This window comes from Triticum dicoccoides, chromosome 5B, assembly GCF_002162155.2.
Source record: "Triticum dicoccoides isolate Atlit2015 ecotype Zavitan chromosome 5B, WEW_v2.0, whole genome shotgun sequence".
NCBI classification, from domain to species: Eukaryota; Viridiplantae; Streptophyta; class Magnoliopsida; order Poales; family Poaceae; genus Triticum; species Triticum dicoccoides.
In genome coordinates, this window is record NC_041389.1 from 341,179,387 (window position 1) to 341,201,454 (window position 22,068).

At 41.6% G+C, this 22,068-nt stretch overlaps 3 protein-coding genes across 18 annotated transcripts in view; 1 reads left to right on the forward strand and 2 right to left on the reverse strand.

The window, feature by feature from the left end:
- LOC119308798 (histone-lysine N-methyltransferase ASHH3-like) overlaps nucleotides 1–10,159 on the reverse strand; it is a 16,864-nt gene extending 6,705 nt beyond the window's left edge. Inside the window, exons 1-10 of the mRNA XM_037584948.1 lie at nucleotides 9,842–10,159; nucleotides 7,969–8,092; nucleotides 7,441–7,543; nucleotides 7,127–7,226; nucleotides 2,228–2,306; nucleotides 1,919–2,090; nucleotides 1,761–1,841; nucleotides 1,417–1,626; nucleotides 1,254–1,305; nucleotides 1,117–1,182 (exon numbers count right to left, since the gene is read on the reverse strand). Of these exons, the coding sequence (XP_037440845.1) occupies nucleotides 1,117–1,182; nucleotides 1,254–1,305; nucleotides 1,417–1,626; nucleotides 1,761–1,841; nucleotides 1,919–2,090; nucleotides 2,228–2,306; nucleotides 7,127–7,226; nucleotides 7,441–7,543; nucleotides 7,969–8,092; nucleotides 9,842–9,916 (1,062 nt within the window). The 5' untranslated portion in view covers nucleotides 9,917–10,159. The remainder of the gene's footprint in view (nucleotides 1–1,116; nucleotides 1,183–1,253; nucleotides 1,306–1,416; nucleotides 1,627–1,760; nucleotides 1,842–1,918; nucleotides 2,091–2,227; nucleotides 2,307–7,126; nucleotides 7,227–7,440; nucleotides 7,544–7,968; nucleotides 8,093–9,841) is intronic.
- Nucleotides 10,160–11,871: 1,712 nt separating this feature from the next.
- On the reverse strand, nucleotides 11,872–19,975 carry LOC119308799. 15 transcript variants are annotated; one of them, XR_005150307.1, is made up of 12 exons: nucleotides 19,343–19,970; nucleotides 18,568–18,683; nucleotides 18,133–18,380; nucleotides 17,855–18,057; nucleotides 17,488–17,569; nucleotides 17,355–17,411; nucleotides 17,115–17,235; nucleotides 15,541–15,582; nucleotides 15,337–15,444; nucleotides 15,042–15,213; nucleotides 13,415–14,513; nucleotides 11,872–12,567 (listed from the first exon to the last, which is right to left on the reverse strand). XR_005150307.1 is itself a non-coding variant. In XM_037584949.1 (3 exons), the coding sequence occupies exons 1-3, from the start codon at nucleotides 14,496–14,498 to the stop codon at nucleotides 12,507–12,509; spliced, it is 357 nt and encodes a 118-aa protein (XP_037440846.1). In that variant the 5' UTR covers nucleotides 14,499–14,531; the 3' UTR covers nucleotides 11,872–12,506. The 15 variants fall into 15 exon arrangements, 1 of the variants encoding a protein (XP_037440846.1); XR_005150309.1 differs by having other exon boundaries at nucleotides 17,959–18,057; nucleotides 19,343–19,787; XR_005150311.1 differs by having other exon boundaries at nucleotides 13,415–13,463; nucleotides 13,541–14,513; nucleotides 17,355–18,057; nucleotides 19,343–19,975.
- Nucleotides 12,195–14,675, forward strand: LOC119308800. 2 transcript variants are annotated; one of them, XM_037584951.1, is made up of 2 exons: nucleotides 12,195–12,514; nucleotides 14,391–14,675. In XM_037584951.1, the coding sequence occupies exons 1-2, from the start codon at nucleotides 12,231–12,233 to the stop codon at nucleotides 14,428–14,430; spliced, it is 324 nt and encodes a 107-aa protein (XP_037440848.1). In that variant the 5' UTR covers nucleotides 12,195–12,230; the 3' UTR covers nucleotides 14,431–14,675. The 2 variants fall into 2 exon arrangements, with proteins under 2 accessions (XP_037440848.1, XP_037440849.1); XM_037584952.1 differs by having other exon boundaries at nucleotides 14,394–14,675.
- Nucleotides 19,976–22,068: the final 2,093 nt, after the last annotated feature.

Here is a 22,068-nt window from a genome sequence, read left to right on the forward strand (position 1 = left end):
TCTATTTTCTTTCGTCCCCATCACGCCGCCGCATGCTCTCCTGCCTGAACCCCTCTCTTCCCTGGATGCGCCTCTCGTCGGCCGGTCCCCTGCCCCTCCCGCCCGGAGATGTGCCTCACTGGTGAAGACCCGAGGTTGCCGCCCCGAGCTGTTCCCCGTATCCGAGCTGAACGCCTGCATGGTCGCCGCCAGAATCGGACGCCGCACAGACGCCAATGTCGCCGGCCCGCTGCCCTGAACGTCGCATCAACAGCACGCATGCCTCCTGGAGCAAAGCACTGACGCCTCGTCCCGCTGCTTATCCATCTGCAAGTGTGCACGGCGGCGGTGGATGCGTGCGCAGCGGCTGGACAGTGTGCGTAGTTGCTCTGCTCTGCGTGCCCTGCATGTTCTTGCTCAGCATGCCAGCGTGCGTATGTGCTTCTGCGTCCGTGGCCGATATGGTGCTGCTGCTGGCCGATGATGTTATTGGAACAGGAAGCCAGTCTGCTACGATATTGGTATATATTGATAATTCTGGTAAAGACACATCCAGCACTTTGCTTTTAAATTGCTCCTGAGCCTTTTTTTTAACATAATAAATGTCCGACTCTACACAATCTCATATTTCACTGATTAAGATTGAGAGACAGATCGAAAAAAAAGATTGGGAGATGGTGTATCCGTGTATAACCAAGCTCATTAGTAGAATGGGAGACTGTATTGTCCTATTTTCTGTTCAAACCAGTGATAAAACAACCTTTTTTAAAAGCTGTTAAACGTGTCATTTACACTTCTAACAATACAATCAGTACTTAAATCCAATTTACGGAACAATTGAGGGTATTCTAGTCATTCAACATATTTCAGCATCAGCCGCAGCTGCTACAACATAACTACCAAACGACTACATCTTAGCTTCAACCTTTCAGCCGCAGCTAGCAGCTACAGCCGCTCCTTTCAGCTGGAGCCGTTGCAGCTGCAGCCGAAGAAGTTGCAGCCCAAACAAACACACCCTTAGGCTACAGTTAGCTACGAAAATACACATGGGTTGTCCAATAAAGCAAGGTATGACAGAACCCAAAAGCTCCAAAAGACAAATGAAATCAACCAGTTCAGTGACTAAGAATGTCATACCGGTAGGAAGTCCCAATCTTCCTCTCTCATATCAAAATTTTCAGTAGTTTCTTCATCAAGCAGTAACTGAACCAAAACAAATAATATATAAATTGCTCATTAGATATCATGTAAAAATCATCTGTTGAAAAACTCACGGTATGCATTCCAGTGTACTCATCATAGTCATGTACAACTGCTGGGACATACCTGAAAGGCAGAATAATGAAAGACAAGGGATTAAACTGGGGCGGAAACTGAAAACGATAGATAAAAGGACATCTAACGCCATCAACCAGATTTGGAGTTGTGAAGGCATACATTTTGTCCCGTCGATTCCATAAACGGATGATCTCCCCAATACAACTATCTGAGGTTGTCTTTCTTTTCTTCATGTCATGCTGATCTTGTGAGCTCGCTGAGTTACCATTGTGGAGAACAAATGAGTTGACCGACTTAGACGTGCCAACCATTTTTCTGCAGTTTGAAGATCCACAATGACAATCTTGGTCTGCTCCAAACTGGACAAATCTGTAGATAAGGACAGAGATTAGAAACAGCAACAGTTTTGTGTACACAATGCGATAAAGCAAGGTGGGCGAAACAAATTTGTTTATAATGAAAAAGAATACTTATAAAGTAACCAGGAACCTAAATGAACATACTTATAGTCATAGGTCAGCTCCTCCCCTCTCTCTATGTCACGAAGAGCAAAAATTCCAACTCGGGTCTCTCCATCTACGGTCCTGAAATAACATGATACCAGTAGCAAATATCAGGGTCATCAGCATGGATATAGCATAAGCAATACAATATAACTAACCATTTTTGCATCTCTGTGTTTGGTTCACAACTATGATTGATGAATCTGGACTTGTTCCCCTTGTTTGTTGCATCAATGACCATATTGCTACTGACCTCACAAAGATAGAAGTTAGTGTAACGTTGTCTCTTCATTTTCCATAGTCTTTCCTCGCAAGTTCTGTCATCAATAACTACAATATTGATGCAAGATATATGGATATTAGTTTGATCACCCAGTGTACTATGTGAGTAACCATCATAATATATAATACTTGCATTTGTCTGCATTTCATTTACTTGCTCAAAATAGATTTCAACAAAGCCTTACCTTCTCCTACATATTCTATAACAAATTCTCCTTTCTTTATTTCATCCTCGGCTATCAATCCAAAGCCACATTTCTCTGTCTAGAATAATATAACAGTCTTTTAGGGAACTATTAGGAAGTGAAAAGAATGTATATGCAACAATTAAACGTATTATGAAACAATTAAATTTATGCACCACTTCCAACGGAACTTAGAAAACGATCATCAAATAGTAATGTTTGGCTACGCTTCAAAAAATATCAAACATGAAACCACTTGCCTTAGATTCTCTGTAGACTTATTAACACATAAGAGCATACTTTCCTCCTCGCATTTATTTTTGCCAATTGCGAAGTATTTCAGTGTTGAAGTATTGTTTGTGTTAGTGCATGAAGAATGAATATACTGCCCCACAAGATAAAGAAAGTTTCATTAAGGGATTTGCCATGGTTTAAGGTGCAGGGTCAGTTGTGCACAGAATGTGACTATATGTTGGATATTTTGCTAACATACATATAATCTCTATGAAACATGCAGATACAAGGGCCAGCTCAAATATGGAGTACAGGGATAAGTAATGTGGTTCCTAAGAAATCTCTGAATTCTATATAGTTCCAAAAAGAAATACAAAATAACTTGTAGGTAGGAAAACATTATATGTAACATAACATCATAAAGAAAAACAATACCAGACAACACAGAATCATAAATTGACCTAGGGCAACGGTGAAACTGACTATAGAAACAAATGTCTTGAACGGTAAAATCATCAGGATACGTACAACCAAGAAAATGACGCAAATTTAGTTAAGTTGGTCCTGGTGGACAAGGCAAATATAGCAGAAGTTGTCTGCATACAGATTCAACATGTATGTATAGGATATAGCCAAATATGGTAGGTCAAGCATATTTTCCTATGTTTGTATCCCCTAAGATTAACAACTAAACAAAAATTAGGTCGCATAAGGACAACTAACTGGTTAGCTGCACAGACTAACATGACAATTCACCAGAATCAAGAACTTGTGGTGGAAAGAATTGGAGGTCAGAGGAAGCCATGGCCACTGTTGGAGGTGCTGACAGCAGCAAGTTTTGGGAGGGGAGAATATCAGGGGCCAGAAGGCACCTGCAGGGTGAAAAAGGCCTTGCTGTGGTGGATTTGGGCTGCCATGTGAGCATCACTTCAGCAGAGTCATATAGAACAAACAGGATGATCGGACGAGTCAAGGACATGAAAACTTGATGTCAAGGAAACTGAGGCGGCTTGGCGTTGGGGAGCTCACACCAATGGCTGTGAGTTTTAATTATGTCGAACCACAGGCCACGGAAAGCCAGATAGGGAACAGGGAGAAGAACATCCCTGCCCCTACTTCACAGGGTTCATCCCCCAATACACGGTTACCCTACTGTGGTTGAAATAGACCCTATGAAAAAAAAAACTGTGGGAAGAATTCCAGCCAACCAATAAAGCCTACTAGAGGAATTTTCTACCAGGAAACAGGGGAGACCCATTGGCGTACCTAACAAGGGAAGTCTTCACATATAGTTGTTGTTAGACAGAATTGCACCATGTATGGCAGATCAGGTCACAAACACCTGCCTCAAGAAAGGGGTTTGATTCATTCAAGTTGTACTGTCAAAATTACTAACTTCAAACATTGGGAGGTTTTTTTTCTTTAAGCTGTATGTTTTATATTCCATTTTATGTTGCTACCAATCATTTCGTTTACTTTAGTATCCTCAAGAAAGAAAGAATAGAAGTCACTGTACCTGAGCAGTTTATGTAAGGAAATTGTATGCTGAGTTCAAATATGCTTATTTTCAGTAATGAAAGAGAGAAATAAAAGTTATAGATTGGTCCATGAAAGCAGAATGGCTGGTATACTAACACATAAATATGATGATTATGTGTTTAACTTATATTCCTTTACGTGGGACCTCGTTGCTGCTATTGACTTGTTGATTGGTTGTGGAGTTACAAGCAAGCAAATTAAGTTTTAAGTTCATGGAACTTTTCTGTATTTATTTCTCAATTATTTCGTTCAATCAACCTAACACCTGGATGCAGGTATCAGCTGTTGCAGCACCTCCAGTGCTACAAAAGCTCAGCAACAAGTTCCCTGGGTAAGATTAGATAAACCATGCCATATGTGTATAGCAGGTTCCCGTTGTTTACTCTGTTTTTGGTCTTCAGGTTCCATGTGTACGCAGGGATGATCGATTTTAAAGTAGATGAGAGAGGGTACTGTCTTAAACTTCTTGCTGTCCAATGCTTATACTGTAAAATGTGTACATAACGTTTCCGTTCTTCAATATAATGCATCTGGCCTGTAGGTCAGGCGACCGATCAAACAGAGCAGTGACTAACATCGTTGTTTTGTCCCCGCATGTACATAATTCCAGGTTTGGGAGATGCTGGTGATAGAAGTTTCGCTTCATAGTCGGGCTATTCAGTTTCAATGCAGACTCTGTTCAGTGAGAATCATATATGCTATTTTTTTGAGGATTGCCATACTGGAGTACTTGAGTGTTAAGATTGTACGGCCTTATTCCATCCTTCTCAGCTACACAGCATGGACACGGACAAAACAGCCAAATTGCCGTCCTAGTTCAGCGGGACACAGCGATACGGCTGGATACTCCAGGATTCACGTATCCCCCAGTTTCCCCTGATTTCCGAATTAGAAAAAAAAAGGAAAGGCATGGCTGGGACACGTATGGAATACGTTAGGGACACGGGAAACCCAATAAAGGCCTCGGCCCAATATAGCGCCACAAAGGAACGCTGCTCCATGCTACAGCAAATGCGCCGTCGCCTCAACTTGATGCTACTGCCGCCTGGACTCAACGCTACTGCCTCCTGGACTCGACCGCAGACTTGACCGCCACCGCCACCTGGACTCTGCCTCCCGACGGCAACCACGCTCAAGCGGGTAACCCAGCAGCCTCTCCTCAACCTTTTCATCTCTTTGCTCGATTTCTTGATGTTGAGTTGCTGAAGCTTGCTTCCCCATGCGCCCACGCCATTGCTGCTTGCTGTTGAGCTGCCGCTCACTTGAATGCTGATGCTGCTGTTTTGATTGTTGCTTGCAGTCAGGGAGCATGGCATTTGGGAGCGCCACCGCCAGTAGCCAATTTTCCATGGGTGAGCGTGAAGGGCAGCCTGGTCTCAACTCTCTAATAGACTAATACTGGCATTTGCCATTTGATGTATTATTTTTATTTTTAACTCTATGTATATTACATGGCATTTTTTATCTTTTTATATATACTTGCCGTATCCCCGAATGGCTATTTTGAGAAAATGCCGTACCCCGTGTCCCCATATGCGTACCGCCCTGTCGTGTCTCTGTATCCGTGCTTCTTAGCTTCTCAGTAATATACTCCCTCTGTCCTATAATATAGGATATTATTACAACCAATGTACTCATATATTGGTTGTAATAACATCTTATATTATATGGGCCGGAGGGAGTACTTATGATTCTTATTACTTTTAAATTATCCATTTTTATGGATGTAATGTACATGGCTAGCTGTCACGTCTCTTGGGAAAAACAGGCTAATTCTTTAAGGGGCAATATCTGTTTTTTCCTTTTTGTGTGTGTATGTTATGATCTCTGTTCTCAAAGCATCTTTCAGATTTGTGAGTGCTTATCATTCAACAACAAAGAAATGACCGACTGTGCCCGTTTCAATCAGACCGATAATGCATGAAGCAATGCCGAAGCAAACTTAACAGATCATGAATGACTGTCTGGAGGTGTTAAATTAGTGTGGCCAGTATTTAGCTTGTTAAATGGGTGGAATGAGTGAATTGAATAGCTCCAAGAACAGATAATACTGTTGCCATATGGAAGATTGCTAGCTACGGCATGTACAATGGGGTGATCTTCGTCGTGATATTTAGTTATCTACGAAGCAAGAGAGGAGAAAGAAAGAAACTTGTTTCACTCCAAGGAAAGAAACTTGTTTCGCTCCAGGGAAAGCTAAGAGAAGGCTAATTGTTCTAAAGAATACGTGATCTCTAACACTGTATTAATGTTTTATAGCCGTCCTAACAAGTCTTATTGGAAGGTTAAAAGTTTGCAACCAGACAGCAGTGTACCAGGAATAACATGGCAAGTTTGGTTAGCCCGTCTGTTAGTCTCACATTGTTGACAATTGTACAGACAGTATTATTTGTCACAAACTGTGTGACCTAGCACCATCCCCTGTGGGCCGTGGCAAGAAACAATTCTGAGGTAATTGATTGGCATCGACAAAATAGGCTCTTGATACAGTATAGTTGTTCTGCACAGCCGCTATTCTGCTACTAAAAAAAACTATATAAGATCTCCACCCTGGTCACTGAAACTAAATAAGTCCACAAAAATTAGGAAATTTTAGCTACTATTTTAATCCGCGGGCAGTCACTCAAATTATTACATTCCTACCTGTGTTTTCCTTGCATATTTTCTGTTAGAATTTTATATTGCTCCAATGCAAACCTTAGTTTGTTCATTTTTACCTATGCAGGATTTAGTTGTTGGCAGACCCAAAGCTGTGTATTTCTATGAAGTTGATGGTAGAGGTCCTTGCTGCCTTGCTGGGCTTTTGACAGTGAGAAGAAATTTGTAGGTTGGTTTCAGCGCTATATACTTTGCATTATTGAAGATTAGAAAAGCTGGAAGAATACTCTTAATGAATATGGCTCCTCTAATCTTATGAAATAAGGAACCAAAAGTTCCCCTACGATACAACATAGAAACTAGAACACATTCTATTCAAGGCCCGTGCAGTAAAAATAGATTATATCCAGATATTGCATTATAGGACCATATATAGCAACGACAGTGTTCCTCCTCAGTCCTCACTTTTCCCCTTAAATGACTAATTTTTCCAAACTCACTAATTATGAAAACTTGAATAGGTCATACCTTAATCAATTTTGTTTTGAACAAAGGTCGGAGCTGGAATGATTTATTGGCACAGTTGTTCTCACATTTACAGTTTGATGAACAACAAGAGAACAGCATCCTGCACCAACAAAATAACGGTTCGGAATTGTTCTTTTCTCAACAATACTGAATTTTACAAGTGCATTAATCAAATAGCTAAGAACAATTTGTATGTTTTCTTCATTTACTTACACAGAGTACGAAGCAATTATAATATGCGCAATTGTGTGTGCGTGCCACACACACACACACACACACACACACAGAGAGAGAGAGAGAGAGAGAGAGAGTACCCGCATTGGCAATCTTTTCCACAAGTAACTGATGATCCAGAAGAAAGGGAGCAAGAACAAAAAATGCCATCATCCTCAACCCGCTTCTTAGTAAGATAAACATCTTTGCAGAATTAAGGACATCAATAATGTGAAAAATATGATTATCATGTGCAGATTAGAAGTTCACATCATGAAGAGTGTAAATGGGCACTGAAAACTCTATATTCCTACTCATAGGGGCACAAATCAGAGAACCACAACACATTAAGCCATTTTGAAATGCATCCTCGTTAGCACATTATTGCAAAACATAAAAACACTCACTTTCCCGTACCAGATTTCCTCACATGTTACATTACAGTTATAGGCGTATCACAAATCCAGATTGCCAGGTGAAATACATTGAAAGATATGATAAATTGTACTTCACAACATAGCAGCATATGAAAACTTCAACCCTGACTACTAAATTAAATCATGCAATTGTGCACATGATTGCTGCTGAACTTAAGTAGATAGCTTTCAAGAAATGATAGGCAAGGATACTCCGCTTAATTGGTATATAGTAGCCTAGCTTCCATTCTTTCAACGCAGATGGCAGATCAAAATCTACAAAATCTGCAGGATCTTTCAGCGCCTTAGTCAATTCATCAAACACACGCTCGGGGCCCTGCACAACAAATATTGATGATAATATCACTAGAATTTCTCTCTTTGAATTTGTTCAACCTGAATTTAATTGGCTTGTAGATTTTTCAAATCTGACAGTTTGTGGCGACTGTTTAAGCCTTACAGTAGCCACTGTTATAAATATCGGCCAATATTTAAGTTAATCAGCCAGTTCATGCTGAATCCGTAGGTCACGGATGTGATAACACCTTATCCATCACGTTAACTGGTCCAGCGTATTAATCGGCTGTCAGGCCGATTATTCGGCTGTAGAGGGAGAGAGAAATTTGGGCTCCGAAATTTTGGCCCATTCCCTCCTTTTCCCCAAAAACTGGGTGTTTTATGTCATCCCGTTCCATCCCTTCTCACTCCCCCCTCCCCTCCAGCAGTAACCTTCATTGGAGGAGGCTAGAAGCAGCCGCCACTGCCCCGAGCAGTTGCCGGCACCATTCGCCAGAGGCGCCTGCACTCCTCAAGGATCCAGGCACCGAGCCTCTTCCTCCTGCTCGAGCTCGTCGCCCCTCCCCCTCCCCGAGACCAGCACCAGCGGCACGTTAGACGAGCTTGCCTCCCCCTCCCTGAGCTCGCATCCCTTCTTCTTCCTGCTCCAGGTCGCCGCCCCCTCCCCAAGCAGTCTGTGCTATATGCTGATCTGCTTTGTGCTATGCTATATGCTGCTCCTGCTCTGTGTTATATGCTGCTGCTGCTTATTGCCTCTCCTTTATTGCTGCTGCTGCTGCTGCTGCATTATTGCTATATTTAGCTAAGATATATAGATATGGCATTAACCTACCAATAAATGGGTTACCAATAAATTCAGTTAATAGGCCGATTCACCGATTAATCCCTACCCCTCACCTGACCGAGGAGCTACAAGTTACCGATATCCTGAACATTGACAGTAGCCATGACCAGCTGAACCCTAACGCCCCCCTCCGTACACACCCCATGCACATATCCTGGCTTGACCCCTGTCTATACTGTAAAAAAGGGATAAATACAGCTTGTAGCAACATGATGACAGTCTGACGGAGAATAGTTCTGTGAAGCACCGTTCGGGGGCAGGCACAAATCACCTATGTTGCACATGGAGTCACGGACACACGTGCATGGACACGGGGTTCACTGTTCCATGAAAATTAGCAAAATGAGAGACAAGAAAAGGCTATGCCGCCGTGGCTAGTGAGCCATAACCAAGTGGCACGGTCAACCCCCACATGATTGGCCATGGTCGGTGTTATTGTAAGTAGTTTTGGGCCAAGGCACACTGCTTTAGCAAGTTTAGAGGATCCAAATATGTGAATTTAGAGTAACAGCTAAAGTGAGTGCGCCGCACAACTTAAGGAGCTGACGGGGCATTTTACTCTGTTTATGCTAGACTGAACATAAGCTAGAATCAAGGAAATTCTACCATAAATATGATCGGCACAGTAAGCTGTGTGGAAACGCTAATGCAGGTACGAACAGTGGGGTTGGAGCAAACCCCGGGCCAAAAGCTAAGCGCTTATAACTACCTCCAAAAAATATGGCTCGATTGCACGATGAATATGATCTTCATCTGCTATTTCTATAACATGAAATGAAATTGATAACAAAATGCATCAATTTAAGCTCATCCCATATATTTATTTAGAAATCTGACCTTGCCAACACCGGAACTCTTTTAGAGAACCAGCACCGGAATTATAGGAATAATCATACTGACATAAGCATCTTCTATTTAGTTCAGTGCATCAAATTTAGAAATTACCCAGGAGCCACGAGTAGGCGAGCTGCGAGAGCAGGCAGCAGTTGCGCCTGCGTCGCTGCGTGAGTCGGCGAGCATCGATCTCGACCAAGCGTTACACGAGGTCGGCGGCGGCAGGAGCCCGCCGGTGGAGGCGGAGGCGGGGACTGGCCGGAGGGGGAGACCACTGTCTAGGCCGAGGCGGAACGACGCGGTCACGTGGAGGCGGAGCAACCAGTAGGAGGGGAGAGGGGAACAGGGGGAGGGCGGCGGCGGGGCAGGCGTGCCGCGTGCAGCAGAGGCGGCAGTGCGGCCGGCGGGCGATGCAGCCGCACGGGGAACGGTAGGGAGAGACGGCGTGACTCGTGAGCAAAGTTTAAGTAACCCGTGGTCTCGAGTTTTTCTTTTTTCATTTTGACGTGTTCTTTCAGTTTTCTTTATAACATATACTAACTAGATGACCCGTTACGTTAATGGCGCAAAGGCCATGTATAAATTACTTATTGTGAGAGAATGCATTAATATATTTGTTGATTGAAAAGAATAGCTCATATACTATATGCAGTGAGCACATAAGATTGGAAACGATGCACAAAAGAATAGCTTATATACTATATGCAGTGAGCTGGACGCGGCTAATCTGCACCCGAGCACATATGCTCCCGCATGAACAGTAAAATCGAAAAAAAAATCAAAAAATTCCAATTTTTTTGAGTGAAACATTGACAAAAGTTCTTAGTGCCTGCAAAAATTCGTCATGAAATCACATTCCTAGAAGGCGTGGCAAAAAAAAACAAAAATGATACTCTGAAAAAGCTACTTTCAAACGCATTTTGAAGCACTAAATTTGTTTTTTTTTTGCCACGCCTTACAGGAATGTGATTTCATGATGAATTTTTGCAGGCACTTAGAACTTTTGTCAATGTTTCTCTCAAAAAAAATTGAATTTTTTTGAAATTTTTTTATTTTTTTTCGATTTTACTGTTCATGCGGGAGCATATGAGCTCGGGTGCAGAATGGACTTTTCGCAGTGAGGTCATATACTATTTTCACCATAGAAGCAGCAAGGGAAGACTAAAGTTTATATATAGCTTGCTCGGAGTTCTTCCAAAGGGGAAAGATCTTGGTCTCATTGATATGAAACAAAAGGTGGATGTTTTAGTAACCATTGAAGCATGATGGCCAGGATACATTGACCAAAGTCTATCAGAAACTATCTCTGGTTGCTTCGAGACGTTGCTCAAAACTACAGGAGGTCCGATCGGTCAAAAAGATAAAAAAAATTAATTATCTCACATCACACTTGTTTATGTGAATAAAAACTCTTAGGGAATATAGACCCTCAAAAAGGAAAAAAAATTCCTTGGGAATGGATGGTTGGGAGCGCTCGGACATGTGTTTTCGTTCGGTCGCTTGCTGTTCAGGGAGAGTAAACTCTAGGTGGCTAGGGCAAACTCTCTCCTCGAAACTTCACCGTCGAGCCCGTGGATTCACCTTTCCTTTTCTACCGCTCCGTCGATCAATGATGGGGATGGCAATCTCGTTGCCTTCGATTCAGTTAGTAGTTTAGGTCAGGTTTTTTAGTCCTCACAGGTCGACACTCGAGTGGATGATGGCACTACTTCTTCGAGTTTGTCTTTCAATCCATTTGAACATAGCCGACGAAGCTCTAGCGTAGATTCCTGTCGTCTCCTTGAGGTGATGAGGTTAGGGTTTCTCGTCATGTGACGGAATTTGATGTTAGATGCTTCAGATCTAGGCAAGGGTTCAACAATGACGATTGTGGCTCCACGTATTGAACAAAGGGCACATGCATGAAGACTTCCTGGCTAGCGTCCGCGACAGTAGTGGCTATGCGAGATGGTCTTGGAATCTCAATGTAATTTTTATATGTTTGATATGCTTTGTATTTTCAATGAACATTGATAATAGATATGGATCATTTTTGAAAATAATAATTGAGTGGTAAGATTTTGACCGGTCGTCACACTTGTTTATATGAATAAAACCTATTCCCTACGTCCCATAATTTAAGACGTTTTTTAACACTGATGTAGTGTCAAAAAGTATTTTATATTATGAAGCAGAGAGTAACTGAGAATAATAGACCCTTTAGAAAGAAAAGAAAAACTCCTTGGGAGTAGAGTTTTTTTTCTCCCCTTGGAGTAGATGGCTGGCACCTGCGAGCGCTCAGATATGCATTTTCCGGGTGGGCCACAACATTCACGGGTGCAAGCGGCAGTTCACGGGTGGGCAGGTGCAAGCGGCAGTTGGACACAACGTTCACGGGTGGACAGGTGCAAGCGTTGTGGGACATAATGGTTCAGCGGGAGCAAGCGGTAGTCTCCCACCGGATAAGCCACCATGCACGCGTGTCTGGTGTGTGTGGGTTTGGTTGTGCCCGTGTCCTCTCATGGGGGCAGCCACTCAGTTCAGCTCTGGACAGAGGAGACTGGCGATTTGGATCCGCCATGTTGTTCCTGCCGTCGGTGCTGCTTCCCCGGCTGCTTCTTGGGCGGAGGAGGGAGCTCAGCTGCTTCTTGGGCGGAGGAGGGAGGTCGGCTGCTTCTTGGGCAGAGGAGGGAGCTCGGCTGCTTCTTGGGCGGAGGAGGGAGCTCGGTCCATCTGTTCGCCCAGCCGCCCAGATCCATGGGGGACATGTCCACGATTCAACGCCCGCCCGACGTTATCACCAAGGTAATAAATATTCCATTCTAATCCATCCACGACTGACTGTTATTTCGATTCTCCTGAAGAAGCATATTCACTTGATTAGCATGGTCTTCTAGAGCAGTATTATGCTCATGTAAATCACCATAGATAGCAGCAGCTAATTCGACTCGATTGAAAAATACTTACAAAAGGCAAGCTAACATATCATGTACAAAACTGAGATTAATTGAGAATTTTAGTTGTTTGTAAGACCTTCTATAAGATATTGATAGTTTGTTAGAACATTCAGATGTCATTTTGCTTATCAATTTTTTGGGCTGGACCACCCTGCTGTCAAATGCTAGCTCCGCCACTGCCAAGGAGGTATATAACTATCCTAGTTCTGAAATTTAAAAATGAAGTACAAAGTCCGAAGACAGTATATGTAAGAGAACTTGCAATAACTGCAAAGTTCCAAGGTCTAATACAAGAACATGGAAATTTGCATCTGTACAAAAGATCCCCTATGTTTGTCATCGGAAACACTATATACCAAAAAGGATGGCCATGCCAAAATCATTTTATATTTATATTGAATGAGAGAAAATGATGCATTGCAATGATTCCAATTATTTTATATTTATATCATTGTAAAACCTCCTCGTCAAGAAGACTACATACACTTTATGTCTGCTATACAATGTGCATCAGGACCTTCTAGGTAAAAAGAATCAGGCGGTGCAACTATCAATTAGCTATGCGATGTTCTAGCTTATAAGAAAATCAACTTTGACTGCATGTCTTATGGCAGGTAAGAGTATTCCAGAAACATGTATGTCAAAATGAAACAAATAAAGAACCATTATTGTGGTTGCACACAAAAAATATAACACAGGTATGAACGCGATCAACATTAAGGTGGAGGAAGGGGCTTTACTTTCATACCTCGGAGTAGTCTTTGAGAGGCGGATGACCCGGAGATAGGAAGCATAGACTGCAAGAAGCACAATCAGATCTATGCTTTGAGTTACCCATACTGCTGGGTAGAGGAGGAACCAGAGCGAACATCACCTCGAAAAAAATGACAAGAATAATTTATTGAGAACTCCATGTAGTCAGGAGTAAGACGTTTCTGCCTCTAAATCCCAGTAACATACCGACAAACCATTCATAAATTTTAAGTAGCACCATGCAGATTATCTGGAAAGAAAATACAAACAAACACAAGAAAATTCTCAACCTCCCCCATCCATCAATAAAGTGAGACCAACAACCACGTAGGTTAGGAGTAGCATGCTCGAGCCATGTAGCAAGTGAACCTGGGACTAATTCATCTATAAAAATATGCAAACAGGTCGAGAATACAAAACCAGTTAAATAAAGGTCAAGATTACTGCTAGTGTTGTGAACAAGTTCAGTCATTTTCCCATTCTCAACCTCAGGGCTCACGCGGTATGAATTTCCATTGGATAAAAAAGCTAATACTATGGTTTTTTTAGGTTTCCATCTCTATCTTTCCAATACAAAGGCGAAAAAGAGAAATCCTCATGGTCGATAGCTTCTTCAGAAGATGCTCTTTCTAGAGAGATGATTAGATCATAAGTAAATAAGTAAACTTGATAAAAGCACAACTCCTAGCATACAACTCAACTTTATCCGTAGTATCTGACTGCATGTGCATTGAGTTCTACATGAGAGGCCATCATCTGAATTCTCAACCTCATGGTCGGTCTAGTTATTTCCAATGTTTGGAAAGGCTGTAAGAGGGAGAATATTTCTTACATGTGTATGTCAGATTCATGAATGCAACGCCGATGCTTCCGACATCCTGGACATCTGGATGTCCAGTATTACAGTGGAATGAGTTGATTTTGCACCTGTAAAACTGAAAACTGATTTCTAACTTCCTCTCCTTCTTCAGCAGGGTGATCTGCATTGGTTTTAGAAAGCAATCTATATAGCCCCAGTCTTCCAGCCTATGGCTGAGCTTTATCTTCTGCTGGTATGCGGCGACATCAAGTAGAGTCATCCTTGATAAATGGATCTGTTTAAGAATGTTTGTTGTCAGGTATGGATTTTAATCATATAGTAAAAAAGGCAATAGGAGAGACACATGAAACATAATTTGGCCCTAAAGCATATGCTAAACAATGGGGTGTTACTCATAAGCAACCTTGGTTTGGTATATGTGAGACAAGTTGTTTCATATAGTTCTAAGCATTTTTCTATAAACTACTGTAATTAAGCTAGTGTAATTTATAAAGATGATTGTCATAGAACATAAATACACTCTCTGTACACTAATATAAGACATTTTTGCAGTTCAATTTAAATTGCAAAAACGTCTGTAAAAAGGGAGTATGATATAGATGAAGTAAACACTGCATTTTCACACAGAGATAGTAACATTATGATTTAACATAGATTCAAAGGCGATAAATCATTACTACTGACCACACTTCATTTTGCGCCCATAATCCACAAAATGAGAAGTAAACACATGCTCAATAGTCTTAATCCTAATGATGGAATTAAGGGAAATGATGCACATGGGTAGCATTGGAGGAGGCACCCATAATTCCATGAGCATATATTCAACTTTGCGCTCAGCATCGGTAATAAGTCTTGCCCTTGATGCAATAATAGCCTTGGCAATATTCTCGTTGTATTCGTCCATATCATCCACCGGCACATCACTTTCGGTTGTATCAGCTTCCTTTAGGTTGTCACTGTTGCCACTTTCACTTAATACAATAGCAAAGAACACTTTGTTAGTTGCAAAATAAATAACATAGAAACATGTAAAGCGTGTAGAGGTGGTTGATATAGCACATATTAACAAAGTATATTAATAGAAAGGTACTGACAGGTGATTAATGTAGCAGTATTAAGAAAATTCGCCACTTCTAGGCTCCACTTCGGAGCCGTCCGCACCAACTTTCCTAGAGCTATGTTGCCCGCGTCCCGTTTTGAACCTGTGATTGCCAAGAAAACAGAATAAGTAAACCATTATGTTGCCTTGATCATAAACACTAAACATTCTTTACTAAAGCATTAAGATTGTCACCGACCTTCTAAGAGGAGGCTCAAACTTTTTTGCCGATTTCTCTCATCTGCAAGAAAAAATAGGTTAAACTAATCATGTGAAATATAGAATTTTATCAACATTTGAAATAACACAGCACCAAATAGCATACTATCAGCGGTCTGCGGTTCGAGACCAGCAAAATACATATGTATGCAGGGCACCATCGGTTTTCAAAGGGGAATGACTGTGGTTTAGCACCCCCATTCACATGTGTATTAATCAAGGCATCTGAACTACAACATTGCAGATAACATAGTATGGCCACAAAATTGTGGAGGTTCGACCCGTGATGCACCACGAAATTCACCAGCAATAAACCATTCTGGAGTTCGTGTAGCACTAATATTAGCATAAGGCGGTTTACGCACCAGTTCTAATGTAACACTTCTCTATGATTTTGATTAACATGGCTACTAACTACTGGTGTCACTAATGCCCAAACAGATGAACATGTAAAATATGTGGCATGGGCGACAGATCAAAATCAAAGGCTAGCAGATGTGCGCCACGACACTGATTAGTGATTACATGACTTTGATAGGTAATACCGAATCACATGAAAAGTATAGTGTCCTATAGACCATATACGGAGAGAGTTTCATGTTAAGAGAATGAAGAGAATGTTGCGGGTCAAGAAAACAAGTATAAGAGCTTTTATATAGAACAGTTTAAACTGAGAAGATGCCCTATCACATATTCCGTCGAATGAAATTATATGAAGAGAATGTTGTAAGTCAAGAAAACAAGTATAAGAACTTATATATTAGAACGGTTTAAACCGAGGAGATGCCCTATCACATATTGTGTGGAATGAAATTATATGACCAATTTACCTTGTAATGGTTGTCATCTAACTCGGTAGGAAAGAGAGCCCAACAGGCATGGTGTTTGGAGGGCCTATTTGTGCTATTTTTAAATATTGTTACCAACGTTGAGACTGAATTAAGATGAAGCTAGCTACTATACAGATGGGGCATATAAGCCTAGTAGATGTGTTTTTAGGAGTGTAATGTGTTTACGACAATGTATCAATCTAGTTATAGGAGGAAACACAAGTGAAAATAGCACAATAGCCAAATCACACCATTGGGAAACCCTGCATGTACTTGCAGATGTCATCAGGGATGTAACCAACAACACAGTAACTTGATTAAAGGCCTAAGCAATAGAGTGCAACAATACAAATATTTTCGGCAAATGGCACTCCATCGGCAATGAATTGGCATACATCACAACATAGATTAATGCTGGTTGTATGAAAAATTACCAACATAGATTAATACTGGCACACATCAGTAATCAAGTCCTAATTACAGTTGCAAAGTAGCCAAAACTAGCTAGTTGCTCATATGTTGCAACCATTCTGCACCATCAGTACTTACTTGCTACCATACACATTGCAGCCACTCAAGTGTTGGGAACTTTTGATAGAGGCTATATTTTTAAAACATTTGTTCACGTACTGACATTTTGATCCAAGAGGCATATTTAAAAAAAATGGGATACACCCTGTATGATAAGAACAATAGACAAATGAATCAAAAAGGCTGGATTTACCCAAGAGTACCAATCTTTCGTTAGCATGTTTCAGAAGAATAATAGCGCCAGATTAAGTGAAGCAATCTTTCGCTTGTGTTGCTTGTCCTTGGCCGTTTCCAGAATCCAGGCACAAAATAAGCTAGAAGGAGAGCAAGCATGAGAAGAAAATAATAATGAAAACAGAACACACAGGTAGAGTGAGTAAATTGTGTATATGAAATGAGCAAAACAATGGAAAGCCAAGAAGGAAGGCAGAACCTTGGCAGGAAGAAAGGTAGCACACGAGGCGGCGGGCCGGCAGAACAGCAACAAAACCTGGAACACAGAAGAAAATAAGGACCCCGAGAAGATAGATTGGCATGATAAGGAACTGAATCACAACGCACATAACCTTTTCTTGCACAGAATGATGCTTCCAATACCATCTTCTTTGATTAACAGAAGTGAGAATGCATGGTCATAAACAAGCTAATCTAGCATAAGATACAACAGGAAAGACAAACAAATTGGACATAGGCACCACAAGCAGACAATAGAAAGGACAAACCTAAAGGGAAACAACAATTATACAAGGCAGGATGAAAACAAAATATATAGGAAGCAAACCACTATACATACCACAAAAAACAAAGGACAAGATTGGTGTTTAGACTCTGTGAATATTGAGATAAAGATGACCTGCCATGTGTACTAATTTATTTACTTTGCATCACTTATGCAATATTGTAATAGTAGAACAACTGAATAAATTACTTCACCTTTTTGCATCTTCCAATCTTAAAGCGCCAGAGCAAGCTGGCCACATTTTGTGAATCTTCCAAATTTGAAGCACACTCAAACAGAAGCAGCAGGGGGTACTTACAAATTAAAGGATTCAGGCGGCATCTTCCCCTCTACCATGAACATGTTGACAATTTAGATATTTAACTTGAGCAAGTACTAATGGATATGCACATCAATCCTGCACGACCCACCACCAGAAATTAACCAAGAAAAAGTAACGGAAATCATCCCAAGAACACATCAAGATAGCTACCTCATGTCCGCTTCCCAACTGCTCTGTTCCACTCTGCAACCACAATGATAGACCTGGGAAAACATGACAGATCAATGCAGGAGCGAAGTGAATCGAGTAGTAAAGAAAGGATTAGAGACCTATCTCGGTTAATGTCATTGCTCTATTGGTTGCCTGTCACCTCCCTTGTCACCACCGACACCCCTGTTACTACTATGGAAGAGGTTGACCTGAACACCTGCCATGCTCCTCAATGCCATGCACGAGCCCTTCGCAAGGATGAGAGTTAGTAGGAGGTGAATTAGTAAACTTTTAACATATATTAGAAATTTACTATACATACATGTTAAAAGTTTTACATGCATGTGAAACATATTATTTAGCTTTCTGGGCAAAGAAGCAAGAATTCTGCTACTACAAATTTACTATGCATACAGGTCAAAGTTTTTTGCATACCTAGGAAATATATTAGTTAAGCTTCGAACTGATGGATTCATCCAATGCCCTCTCCGCAAGCTCGTAAATCATGAAATGACCGTTTTGGACCATTAATCTTCTCCTCTAGCAAGCACCTGGGTAAAGATACTAAATCAAATACACACAAAAGTGACAATGAAATGCAGATTCTGCAGCACAAACTGAAGTTACGACAAACAATTGTTGCAATAGTAGTTCGAGCACACGTGCTTATTGTGACTGAGAACATTATGGTTCTGTTCTCGTTTAAGCCCAGTCATTTCATTGATGTCAAGGGTCCTCTGAAACATGATTGTTCAATTCAAAACATCAAACTGTAAAACCTCCTGAATGTCACCAAAAAAAAGAAGTGGAACCCTAGCATCAGATTGCAGGTTTGACATGACATTGGCCTAGTAGAGCAATTGCTGCTAGCTGCAACTTGTTTCGTTTGATAATACATTTTGACTTGCCGTCCTATATATCGATAGGGTTCGATTTGGGCGGATCAAAATGTCGAACACCTTATGTGCAGATGTCACAGGGACGAGTGGGGCGTGGTGTCGATCTGGGAAGCTCGTTGCTGATCACTAACTTCCCCATGCCCTTCTCCTCTACTCTGGACACTACTATCACATCCTGGTGTCTTGTGGTCGCAGTCAAGGCCCTTGTCGTGGCGCTACTATTGGCATCAACCATCGATGTAGGGGGAGCCATGAAATTTGTACAACAAAGAGGAGGGGAGAGGGGGAAGGGGAGGGATGGGGTGCCATACCACCGTCGACCGGCGTCGTTTGTACAGCCCCAATCCCATGCTCCCTGCTTCTGCCATGTTTCTCCCAGAGCTCGATGGCAGGTAGAGGGGCCGCCGCCACCCCTCTCCTTGGGCGCCACCTCCTCCCCCATCGGGTGGCTGCTCCTCGTTTCTTCCACTCCCGAGACGCCAACTCGATGGCAGGCAGAGGGGCCGCCGCCACCCCTCTCCCTGGGCGCCACCTCCTCCCGCATCGGGCGGCTGCTCCTCGGGACGCCAGATCCGCGGGCTTGCCACTGTTCAGCCGGAGAAGAACAAGATGGAGTAGACGCTGGCCAGGAGGTCGCTGGGCTTGGCCCGGGCGAGAGCACAGGAGGAGAAAAGTGAAGGGAGGAGGCGGCACAGTGGAGACGAGGGGAGGAGGGGAGCGGGGCTCGAGAAGCGGAGGGATTGGCTGCTCAGAGATGAACGGGATTGGGGCTAGGTTTTCACTGCACACTACGACCCAGCCCCACGACTCTCACTTTCTCACCCAGGACGCATACGGCATGCACCAATACACTGCGCCCGTAGAAATTTGAGGCCCATCCGTCATGGACAAGAAAACAAAATAAATGAGTCACAGAGAACTAACGGCCACGACTTTGACAGCAGCGTAAAAATCCCTGTTGCTGTGAAATCGTGCGGCCACAATGCACGCGCGCGACGAATGCCCCTGGAATGGTGGGTAGTCTACCAGGCTTTATATGTTAGATTACACTGTGAACTAACCTGTGGTTGGATGATTAGATGAATAGTGGTATTCCAGCCCACCAGGGTTCAAGTCTTGGTGCTTACATGAGGGCTCAGTTTCTCAAAGATGCTCATAAAGATAGGATATGCGTATGTGCATTCGTAGTAGTGAGTGTATGCGCGTATGTATGAGTGCTTGCGTCTGTAATGTATTAGAAAACATAATAATTACACTAGCTAGGCTAATCTAACTGAAAGAGATTAGAATAAGGGACCCACCTCCGGAAAATCAGGGGGTGATGGAGGAAGGATTATCATGTAAAAGACCCGTAATGAGCCCGTGAGTGTAGTATTATCGGTAAATACATACACAACACTGATCCATAGTAACGTGCACTCACCCGAGAAATACACTTTGGTTCCTGAATGTATATACACCTATATGAGATTTTTTTAATAAAAAGTCAAAATAGGTAAGAACTATTTTGACAAAACACTTGACTTACTTTTGCACTAGTAAATAAATCTGGATGAAAAAAAAACAAAAGTTGACCTCATAGCAAAAAAAGATAAAAATTATTTGCTATTATAGGTCACTATTCACACTATTTTAGCCAAAAATTTGTCTTTTTTGAAAAGAAGTAAAAGGGATATTTTTTTTGTGGATTTATTTTCTCACGAGTACAATAGAAGGTCAAGTTTATTTCAAAAATATTTTCAGAAATTTTTGACTTTTCGTTGAATTACTAATTTTTTTTGCATATAGGGTGCATATGTCCCCATAGACCAAAAGTTCCCCTCCGCACTCACCCCTATTTCTATGAACACACCCACACATCTTACGCCTATGAGTCTCTTCGAGAGACTGAGACGACATACCATCTTGGGATTGATGAAGTCGTCACATACGCTTTTGTGGTCGAGGGAAACGTCATTTCTTCACTGAAAGTACATCATCGAAACGTCTGGAATAAATCTAGTAAAATGCAAGCACTTGTATCAAATCTAGAAAAACTCCTAATTTGGTTCGCACATGTTCTTTCAGCTAAAAACCATGCAGGTCACAAACTTTGAGTGTATGTTGTGTGCAGGTGCAAACTCTCTGAGAGGTGACGAAGAGTGACAGACTAATGACTAATCATAGTGTGTCGTTCTGTAGCCATGTCGGTCTTTGCCGAGCTGGCGAGGCTCTAAACATGATTGAATGTCGTTGATAGGCCTCGCGGTTTATGTGCTTGAATCCACAGTCCTTAAACTAAAAAATAAAGTAAAACCCCTTACTGATTATGTAGTGATGTACCAAAAAATAAAAAGTAAAAATATTATGTGTGTATTGGGCTAGAACCCGTGACATGCCTTTTTTGTGAGTTGTGACCCAAACTAAAACTAAACTAGTAGAATGCCCGTGCGTTACCACGACCTTTTTATTGTATATAAATTATAGTGAATTTTTAGCCCTTCCAACGAAGTCGCTTTAACATACTTATCGATGGATTCCTTCTGAACGTTGACATAATACATCTCCATCTCTTTCATATTCCGCAAAATAAATATATAACCTTTTGTATTATCATGCGCAACAAATATATAAAGAACAATTATTTGTATGCATCTGTTCTGATTGTGTAAAATCAAGTGATTTTTCAGCCCATTCCATCATAAAGCTTTGTCAATCGAAAGCCATCTGCTTTTAAAGCATCATTGGAAGCCGTCAATTTTGATCTCTGATTAACAAAAGTAAACATATAAACAATATTAAAATAAAAATACTGATATACAATATATATTCATTGGTCAGATGCTAAATGCGAGTAGGCGACCGTTTTTAGTCGGAGTGAGTGGCATTGTGCTTTTTAGTAGAGTGAGTCGCATTCCGATTTGAATAAACTGTAAACTCACTTGTATAGCACTTGTTTATAATTATTCAAATGACTTGTTTAAGGTATCTAATATATTTCACTATACAAAAGTATGTGACATTTTCCTCATAGCAAACAAATGCCCCTCCCCCCCCC